Genomic DNA, 11368 nt, shown 5'->3' on the forward strand with positions numbered 1-11368 from the left:
AAATGAACTTGACTTCTCATCACATCTGTTCCTAAACGCCTTGAAATTGGCCTCTGTCTCTTCAAGAACCTCCTTTCACTTCTGTCCCGCCCATTTCAGCATGGGGCTGGGTGTGTGTGTGTGTGCTCTGTGATGAGGAGGCTCGGCTTGAAGACACAGCCCAGAGGAGGAGCTGGTCCCAAAAGGCGGTTCTAGTCCCAACCAGTCATTTTTGCTCTCCTGCCTGCTGCCTCAGGACACTACAGGATTTCTSAAACATGCATGAATGAGTCAAAGCAAGACTATGGGCATGTTTTTGATGAGAGGATAACATTACAACATGATATAAAACTCAAAAAAGTTGATTTTACCTGATATTGCCCCTTTGAGACTTGTGGTCATGGTTAGAACTTTAATAAAACTGGACCAATAAAGTCAGACATTTGCCTTTTGTCTCAGTTTTTTCTTTACCATCACAGACTGAAACAGTGCTCTCATTCCTGCTGTTTAAGCCCTGATCCATCTGTTCATTTCATGTTCCATTCTGCCATCACTCATGCACAAGGCCACAATATACTTCTTCACTTCAAGTATATTCTCACCACCACCTAGAAGGGAACACTCCCCTCCACAGAAATACTACTTTAACATGTTCCAAGGCAATGGTAGGGTCTCTCCTAGCAAATCAGTCTCAGGGGAGAAGTCAGACTAAGAACAAGACCTCTATAAAGCAAGACTTCAGGAAAACACACATTCATCTAAATCTGGAAACCAGTGCACCTTTATTGAACCTGCTTTGTGGAAGAGCCTTGGAGCTTGGCCAGGTCCCAAGTTAAAAATCTAGAGGATGCTATTTTTATGTTAACTCACCACTCATAAGAGTAGTGGAGGCTGGGTGCAATATGGCTGGAAAGACTGGGGGCTGGGTGAGAGGATTTGCAGCATTATAAAATGACTGTGATGACATGTAAAGTYGCCTAACAGAAGACCTGTGAACTCTCATTTTTGATGTAGGAGGGTGTAATGAAGGTTAAATTAAATGCAGAACCTTTACCAAAAATATTTTTTTGAGATCATTGTATTTTCAAACAGTATTTGTTTTGGCTTTTGTATCAATACATCATTTTAGACATTTTTGGGCTTGAAAAAATGGCTTAAATGGACATTTTTGTGCTTGAAAAAATGGCTTAAATGGACATTTTTGTGCTTGAAAAAATGGCTTAAATGGACATTTTTGTGGTAACAAATGGTGCCTAAAATGTTCAGCTTTAAAAATAAGACAACTGTAGGAATATGTTTACAACATGTTTGGTTAAATTGTGCTTCCTATCAACACTACTTAAAAAGACTTACTTGAGAAAATGGCATATTTCTTGTTCACAGCTATTAAAAACAGGACAAACATCTTTCTAGTTTTTTTATTATAATTTTTGTGACTAAACCTCACCTCTTCTTTGGTCTTTTTTGAGAGCACTCGAAGCCAGTCTCCAATCATGCTGAGGACAGCCGCAAAGTAAGCTAAACCAACAAGGATCCAGAACCACACCATGGGCTTGTACCAGCTCATATACTCAATGGTTCGATTGTCACCTGGTGAGAAAGGGAAAACAGAAGTGTCATTAGAAGTTCTAAGTCATGCTACTTAAACAAAACACTACAAAATGACAAAAAACTGCTTTTGCTGTGACTGTATACCTGCCACGTAATCTCCTATTCCCACTGTGGTGAGAGTGATCACAACAAAGTAGATTGCATCCAGTGTGGTCCAGCTTTCAATGTATTTGAAGATGACAGCAGGGATGGTGACGAAGACGATGCAGCCAGCCAAGATGAACAGGATGACGGACGTCACCCTGATTTTTGTTTGGCTGATTTGTTTGTGTTTTTGCTGAGAAAACCAGAAAAAAGAAACTATTAGAATAAGAAAACGTATATTATTAGATAACTCTCCATCCACCTAAGTGAACATTAGATAAAACAGAATATTAAAAACACAAAGAAATTTTTAAAAAGTTAATAAAGGACTGTAATGGATCTAATACTTTTATGTTTAAGCTAGTTATTCATAACATCCTTTAATGATGTAGGTTTTCATGACATGCTGTTCATCTGCAGATAGAATGATTAAAGTCAGAACAAGATTTGCTARCAACAGTCATTCTTAGATATCACTTGTGTTTATCTTTGTGTTTTCCATTGACCTTGTATCAAATCTTGCTAAGATGACATAATGGTGTTTGTTAATATATATATATATGAGGCCTCTCGAGACACAGTGTTCAACAGTGAGTAGTGTGGACAGACAGTGACAGAGAGAAGCAGAGGCACAGAGACAGGTTGTTCTCTGTGTTTCCTGTTGTTGCAATAAAACTCAGCTGATCATCTCACNKAGWACCTTCATTCTTGGACCACGTATTTCTGTCTTTGTTAAATAAATATTGCCATAACAAGGACTAATACTTTCATATTCAATGTTTTCCACTCTTTCTTTCACACTGTTAGAACAGGTTTAAAACCTAAAAAGAAACAAGGACACAAAAACATAAAAAACCATTCCAAACTAAAACTTGATACTCACCCTGAATATCTTCTCAACTCGCAAGATGCTTTTCACAAAGATGGTGCCCAGCTGGTCTCCAACGCCCGCCAACAAAAAGCCAAAGAGAGGAATGCCAAATATGGCATAAAGAATGCAAAAGATTTTCCCGCCTTCTGTGCTTGGAGCTATGTTTCCATAACCTGTTGAAACATTGTTGGGAAGATGAAGAAAAGAGAGGGGCGAAAGAAGAAGAAACAATTGGTGAAGAACCATTCCATTAAAAACAAAAACTTACTGACGGGCAAAATGGACAAGGTGACGAGAAGACAATGTCAATCAAGCCCTTCTTATGCAACAAAATCAATTGAAGCTCTTATGTAATGCCTTTTAGTGCATGGAGACGCTCTAGCAGAGACAGTAATCAGATTCGCCTTAAAGGCAATTGTATTACTAATGACCCAAAAGTAACATACAGGGATACAATTATGTACAGTAAAAAAGCCCATAATGCAGCATACAGCAAATCTGACTCAGTTTATCCCATCTTATCATAGTTCAACTACATATTTACTTTTCTTTTTTGTTCTCATTATTAAAGCTTTTAAAAAAATTCATAACTTGGAGATGAAGTAAATGGTGTGAAGTTATCACCAGTGTTCTTCAAATCTCCAAACATTATAATAAAAAGCAGCCACATTGTAGCTGTGTCTAAATTCAGGGGCTGCAGTCCACATAGTCTGCGCCCATGGATGACATTCGTGTTTGTGTGACGTGACCACGCACTACCTGTCGTGTTACATTTTATGCCACATTGCCCATAAATGCCTAAAACTTAAAATGCATTAAAACATATAGTACATTCACGTCTTTTCACAACAAGTACAACTTCCCAAAATTTAGTGTATTTTTTAAAACTTAACATGTAAATACACAAACAACATTAATAATTTGGGATTAGCTCCAGTATCAGCACTTCATAAAAGTATTGTGAATCCTTCTTTTAGTGTGGCTATAGTTGCTATTTAGGATTTTTTGTATGCTTTTATAATTTTACTCAGGTGGCTTTCACTGTTCATGTTCACTGTTCATGTTTATTGTTATAAAACTGTCTGTGTGAAATGTGTGTCGTACTTGTACATAAGTATATTTGGGGGGTGCAGTATCAGTAATTGTAATTAAAGGTTATTTAAAATCAAATTGCAGCATAAATTTCATCAACTGCTATAAAACGAATTCTTTGATCTGTGATGATTCTCTTTTTTCTGTAAATATTTTTGATGATGGCACAATGAATCCTGGGATATCATTGGCTGTGAAGGATACTCTGAAGCATCCTTTGTTTTTAGGTATTGAGGGCCTCATTTGTCAGTTGCATGAGAAGCAGCCCACGAAATGAAACTCTGGTGTGGAGCAGTGACCTAACCCCGTGTATATGAAATGGACTTGCTATCAGACATCCATATGTTTGCCTTGGAAAAGCAGCAAATGTAGTTTAAGGAGTCGTAACTTGTTGTTGGTGTCAGCAGTCGCAATTATGAAAATGCTGAGCTTCACATGTGAAGTCCCACAGTCATTAACTTCATTATTGGACTAAACAAAGTAAAACTCACCAAGGAGCTGTAATTATCTGAAAGATTAATACAAACCCTTAGCAGGTGTCTCTTATTTCTCTGACTGATGTCAAATAAAACATGTTGTGCAATAAAGGAAATTCTGGGTCAAATTGTGAAAATCCTTTATAAATGGAATATTTTTAATATTAATGCAAAATATCATTACATTAAACTGAATGTGTAAAACAGCAACATGTATATCAAATTCACATAAGTGTTTTTGTAGATTTCTGGTTCATTTACAGCCTTCACACACATTTCTTCAGTTTAGTTTACCACATAAAGTGCTGACTTATTTAAAAAATCATCTTGGGGAAATGCACAGAAAAAGTAAACAGGTTGTTTTATTTATTATTATTTATTTTATTCTTACAAAGCACTACCATTGGGTTAAAATGGTTTTGAAGCTTTCTGAAGAATATAAGTAGTTCCTAAACAATTTCTTGTGTTCTAAACTAATCTAAAATGAAATAGTTCCTATTTTTAATATGACTTGATTTAATTATTTATATCCACACATGCATCAAAACTTATGAGTTGATGATGGCTTCCATCATCGTTTTTAATAATAATGATTAAGTGATATTTTCTGACACTGTGGTGTATCTTTCTATTTTTATTTTTAAATTTTATTGGATGGTTTTATTCCCAACAAATGTCTTGTTTTAAATTAATTACATCTTTCTTACATCTTTTGGGTTTAAATAAGACGAAAAAGACTTTTTAATCAATTGCTTTTCAAAATAGTTTGTCACTTTAAAGTAAAGTATTAGCCCTAAGTGACTCAATGAGAGGTCAAATTAAAAGTTTTGTTATTTTTCTGGAATTATTTTTTTTAATAATTGGAATTATTTCATAAATAAAACCATTTAAGCAGATAATTGTCCTGTAAATAGGCCTTTATTAATGTGAAATATCACAACTTGTGAAAAAAGAAGAAAAAAAAAGAAAAGCAGAAGAAAATTATAAATTTATTACCTATGGTTGTGATGACGGTTCCAGCAAAGAAGAAGGAGCTGCCCATGTCCCAGTAACTGGAGTTTGTCTCTCCAATAGGTCTCACTCCTCTGCTCACAGCTTTTATGGCATGCTGGGGAGAAGGGAAACAGAAAAACATATAATTCATTGTTGTCACAGTGCAGGAGCCTAAAACTGACTCATTCAGTAAAACATTTCAAGCTCAAATATCAGAAAAATAATATAAAAAAGGAAAACAAAATGCTGGCAAAACAAGTCCCAGGACCTGGCTTCCACACTGCAGCTGAAACCTGATAAACAGAGAAATTTGAGCTTCTGTTTGCATGTCACCTCAGCGAACAATAACACAACAAACACGTGTCTGCGCTGATTTCACACAACTAGGTCCTGATGGTCTGAGCAGCTTCATCTGTAGTCATGTTTTCAGGTGTGACACCCCCGACATGCATTTACATAACACCTGTAAGCTAAATGCAGACTGGTTGACATCAGTTTGTAAGGTCACTGCTCAAAAATAAAAATAAATAAATAAAAGGAAAGTGGAGAAAAAACACAAGGAAGGTCTTGAAAAGGGTAAATGTTTCATCACAATGACAAGCTTTAACTACAAAGAACAGGTCGGTTCATGAAGGAAATTTACATTAATCTGTTCAACTGAGAGTTTATCTCAGCAGATTTTTTCTACCTTCTTGTTGGCAATTTAACATGATCTAAAATGACCAATTTAAGGGAAAAAAGAAGATAAGTAAAATTAAAAAATTAAATCTGAGAAACTGAGATTAACAATGAGCTAAAATTAGATAATTTCACAATAAAGTGTTTGATTGTGATGAATTTTGAATCTACTTTGTTTTAGTCGTCAAACCAGGTGTTAATTTGAGGTGTTATGAGCAGCAAATTTAATAATTGAGCCGAAATCATTAGACTTTTTTTCTTGTCAAAGAAGAAAATCGTATCTCAATTAATAAAAAAAAACTAATGTAAATATCACAAGAAATGTTTTAAGTTGCTTGTGTCATGTAATGAAAAATAAAAAAATCTGTTGTCTCTGCAGTTTTGTCTCCAACATCTGTTTGTTGTTTGCATATTGAGTATAATTTACCATTTTAATACAAAGAAAATGTGTTTAATTAATGAGAAATAATTCTGAAATTAGACTTGCTTAAGTTATTATTACATTAAAACTGAGTAAAGAAAGGCCATTAAAAATAAAGAAAATAAATAAACAAAACAACCACTTCTGGTGAGGTTTTTGTTAAATAATAGACAAAATCTGCCCTTTTTTTTATCCCACATTTTTGTATTTTACTAAGTTTAAATATTTTTACAATATCTTTATAATACTAAATCACAGACATTTTAACTCAGATATTATAATATTTATAATAATTATAATTTTTTAGTCTTTATATTTTCATCCCCATCATTGTTCTCACTGAGCTCCCTTTGTGTTCAATAGGAATACAACATTAATACACTGTTTGTTGTTCTTTTTTAATTTCCATGTTTATGGGAATTTTATGACAAAAGATTTCCTTTTCTCATCTTCAAAGAAAATAAGTCAGTGTAATTTTTGACTCAGGGGCTCAATTAAATTAATTAATTTGCTGAGAAACAGACAGCATCACAGAAGATCTACAGGAAGCATTTTTTTATTAACATTTCTGGAGAGGGTTGCATTTCAGCCTCTTCGTTCTGAGCTACCCCCCCACAACCTGTCCAAGCTTTCAAAAAGATGCACATAAAAGATGCATGTGGCATACATTTTAAAGCAATTAGAGCCCTAAAGCTGCACATGCTTACTCACAATCTCATACGGGATTGCCCCAAGGCCACTTCGCAGCCAACAAGATACATTTTGGATCTAAAATAAGTTGGTTACAGTAATGTCGTTGTAAAGGTTCTATCAGATGTGCTTTATGGGGTATAAATTACAGGGGCTAAACCACAAATATCGTAATTCCGTAGCCAAGAGGAGCCATAAATAGCTGCACAATGTTTCTAAATAATTAATCAGGAAATCTATTTCTGTCTCATGACTTTTTAACCGTCAAGCAGTGAGTGAAATGTGAGAAAAATCTCTCACGCAGACACACACTTCGAGCCAGCAATGCTGTGATATTGAGCAATGAGTGTTATTGTGATTTATTGCAGCTCGCTGGCAAGACAAAGTGCAGTTTTGTTTCAACCGTCATGTTTCATATGCACAACAGAATCTGCACTCTGACACTCGTGCAGAAACACAATCACCACCAACTGGCTATTGGCTAATGTGTTTTCACATACTCCACTGCAGGATCATTAGAGAGCAGACAGTCACTGCAGATTTTTATCCTCTCAGTGTGTGACTCAATGATCCAGGCAGCATGGTGCCTCACGCTCTCCTTCATCCAACCGCGTTTTGATACAGTGCCAGGAACACCCTCCCTCCGCAGCATTTTTTACCATTAGTGATATCTATAGCTTTACCCAAAACACCTTGAAGCCTTAAGAGCCTCTGGCCGCACAAGATAAATACACAATTAGGGCAGGTTTTGACTTTTTGGGAGCAATAAGAGGAGGTAAAAAAACTACTTTTAGTAGAGAGGGAAAAGGTATTTTCGATACTTTGCATAAAATCGTGCAGACACCAAATGAGCAAGATCTTCCCTGAGAAAATGGAAACGAATGTATTTTAAGGCCTAGTTTTTAAAGAAATGCCCATTGCTCACAATGTCAGAATTTTAGATCAGGTTAATCTTATGCTGAGAAATTGTTAGTTATAATTATCATTATAAATTGGTTTCATTTGAAACTTTAATCGATTGTAGACGTCTATCTAATGATTACTTTCAAGAAGTTTAATTAAAATATGTTTAGTGGTTCATGAGATATTATGCTAACAGACAAGCAAAGTTCATTCCAAATACCTAAAACTTTAAACAAAGTATTCGCGTGTTGATCAGAATATGTGTTCACACCTAATTTTAGGTCAGTGTATGCAAATCTGAGTGTTATATCAATTTCTGTTTGTTTTTTTATAGTTCAGTTGGCTGTGGCAGCCATCTTGAATAATAATAAGTAATAAGTTAATTACTTGTAGATGTACACCTAAATGTTTCTTTTTGTAATCCTCATAAAAATACACACATGAACACGGGCAAAAACAGTGTCTGCTTTTGCCTTTTGTCGGAGGCTAATAATCTTACTCATTACAAAAATTAAACCTGTTGTACTTTTTCATTTAATGAGTGCTAGCACTTGTTGTGCATTCTAGTGTATCTTTACTTCAGGTGATTGGGTAAATTTATTTGTAGATCCATGACTCATCAATAAAGTCGAATTAACTGTTGCCGGAACCAGTGTGGCATCACGTCGGGCCACAGCGTGAGTCATCCGAGCTGAAGCAGGAAAGCCAATTAAGGGCTGCTGTCTTTGTTGGGACACAGTGGGTGAGCGGGGAGTCCAGACACCAAAGCAGACACGAGCAGGTCAGCAGATCCACATGGGCACGCCTCAACGAGAGCTGCCGCTGGCAAATATATTGTCTCCTTCTGTCATCTCATACACACACACACACATACACACACGCTCCTCAAGGTTGCCATTTGTCTGTCAACTCCTCCACTGAAACAGTTTGACGACAGTGATGCACCGCTGCTGCGTGCCCTCTTCAGCTCTGAGCAACTTCAGCACGAACAGGGTGATAATGTAAACTGTTAGGAGGATCAGRCAGACTTTTTGACGGCGTACTTGTGAAGCAGCGTGTCCCGAAGGCCTTTTCTTGAAGGAACAGAAAAATGTGTCATTTGCTATTGTGAGCAACCCACATGACTTGATACTTGCAAYGCAGTTCTGTTTAAAATTTTCAGATTGCTTAACAAACTAGGAAGTGTTGTGTCTTCATTTGCTTTGCATTTCTTTGGCACATCACCTCTTTCTGTTTCCGATGCTCTGCCATTCGTAACAGGATCTCCAGCAGGTAGCCACGGATTTACTGAAGCATGAACATAAACTTTGAAACATAACATGCCTCACATAATAAAAAGGGTTCTGCAGCAAAACCTCAATCACAGAAACACAGTCTGGTGCTGCAATATGCTGCAGAACGGTGGCACTTTAAAATTAGTCGTTGCCATTGTTTTTCTTTAATATCCATCTTATGAGAACTGTATATCAGTGACATGTTTCTGTGTGTTGTCAATTCTCATTGTGTAAATATATTGTTTACACTGTCATGTGATTGCTGCTGTGTGCATAATGCATTGTATACATTTCTGAAGTAAATGTGATGTTTTATAAGTACCAACATCAACACAGCTATTTTATTTTCCCTCACCACGAGATGTGCATTCATATAAGACCAACATTTTCTACTTGCCAGTCAGTCCACAAGCAKGGACTTGGCAGAAATCGGTGTGTGCTATTGACTTGCTTTGGACTATTTTAAGGCAAGGAAAACAGAAAACAAACTGCCAGACTGAGCAACAGAGAGCCCCACCAGGTAGAAGAAGATGATGGTGGGTGAAACTATGACCAGATGTTGACTGCACATCCACCATCATCACAGGCTCATGGAAAATGTAAGGCTGAAGTTTGTGAAGAGATATGCTGCAGGACAATATACATACAAGCAAAATGCTTCAACAACAAAAACAATTCACTTTTGCATATGTATACCAATACACTGTAGCTTTCTCACTCCACAGAATTCATATTGGCAATGCATTATTAATGTTACACCAGGGGTCATGTTAAAGGCACAGTGTGTAGGATTTGTTGTTTTCAGCGACATCTAGTAGTTGAGTGGTTGAATCATCCTCCCTGGTCCTCCCCCCACCCCCACCCCCAGCTTCCAAACACAAAGGAGTTGCTACGGTGTCTCTCAGGTGTCAAAAACCTTTGATAATTCCAACCGCGATGTCTACCAGCAGCTTCAGGGCTAGTGATGTTTCAAGTGGTAAGATTATGAGCTTTAATAAGTAAAATTATACCAGCTACAATGACAGACAACAAATATTACATTTATAGTATTACAACTAAAACCGTTTTTGACGCCGCCACCACAGTTTGCCCTTCATGAGCCTTCGTAGACAAGATGGCGGTGCAAGATGGCGGCTGCCTGTACTGGCGACCCGCGACCATAGAGATATAAACAGCTTTTTATAAGGTAAAAATAATAAAACAAGGTCTTTGTCTGCAATGATTAGACATGTTTTTTATTATTGTCATTAGTGATTATCTAAATTTCGGCTAAAAGAATAGACAAAATCCTACACAGTGCCTTTAAGTTCATTTTCTGTATTTGACCATTTTTTTTATCTAAAGGTCATCTAGCCTGGTTAAAACCAGACCCTGTCCTTCACTTTGCTTCGTACAAGGGTCTGGACTTGATGCATAGAGAAGTGATTCTTGGAGGAGGCGTGGCCTCTGCTGAAGCATGTGTGTGTTGTCGCGGTGAAGGAGGCTAAGCTAAGAAGCTAGCTGGAAATCGTGTGTGCTGTAAACAACCCTACTGAGAGGAGAAATATACCGAGCCGAACGAGACGACTGTAAATGAGAGCTGCTGCTTTTTCAGAAAAAAATATTTTAATTTGGAAGCCTTATCAACACAGACTGGCTTCATTCACTTCCTCCGCAGACGTATGCTAAAATAACTAGCAGACACTGCGCAGAAAATCGACGTCGTTCAAAACTCCGCCTTCTGTTTGTTGATTGGCCCAGGTAAAATAAACTACAAGAGACACTGCGCAGAAAATTGACATTCTCTTCTCTGATTGGCCCGGCTAAAAATCTGCCAGTGAAATCCTTCTCAACGGGAGAAGTCCCAGACGGAGCAGTGAAGGGAAACTAGAATTGAACGGAGCTGCGTAGGAAAGCAAGGGCCAGGCTAAAGGTCATCCATCATTTTGACAAATTGCAACGCCCACAACCCTGGTGGTGAGTTAGAAAATTAATTAACAGTTTTATCACTTGATGCACAATTGCTACTCCATTTGGAAAAATGTCACAGCAGCTGAGTGTTCAAAGTTTCTTCAAAAAGCCCAATTATGGCAATGTTGTTGACAAAATAGGTGAAAAAAAGAGTGTGGTAGCAGAGCACAGATTCAGCCACATGAAGACCTCAAGACAGCCATGAGATGAGATGTCTTCTGTCTGAGACCAAAGTCCAAAACCTCCTGACAAAAGCCACTGCAGAGAGCCCACTTGAGACATTTGATTCAGGTTCATGTAGACCATGAGAAAGTTGTGAGACTATACATTCAGGCCACAACAGTGC

General features: G+C 37.1%; 1 protein-coding gene across 1 annotated transcript in view; it reads right to left on the reverse strand.

Moving 5' to 3' along the window:
* Positions 1-11368, reverse strand: part of kcnk10b (potassium channel, subfamily K, member 10b) — a 25161-nt gene that overhangs the window by 2536 nt on the left and 11257 nt on the right. Inside the window, exons 3-6 of the mRNA XM_014020950.1 lie at positions 5110-5221; positions 2558-2718; positions 1675-1867; positions 1427-1569 (exon numbers count right to left, since the gene is read on the reverse strand). Coding sequence (XP_013876404.1) covers positions 1427-1569; positions 1675-1867; positions 2558-2718; positions 5110-5221 — 609 coding nt within the window. The remainder of the gene's footprint in view (positions 1-1426; positions 1570-1674; positions 1868-2557; positions 2719-5109; positions 5222-11368) is intronic.

The sequence above is a fragment of the Austrofundulus limnaeus genome, unplaced genomic scaffold (assembly GCF_001266775.1).
Source record: "Austrofundulus limnaeus strain Quisiro unplaced genomic scaffold, Austrofundulus_limnaeus-1.0 Scaffold273, whole genome shotgun sequence".
NCBI lineage: Eukaryota > Metazoa > Chordata > Actinopteri > Cyprinodontiformes > Rivulidae > Austrofundulus > Austrofundulus limnaeus.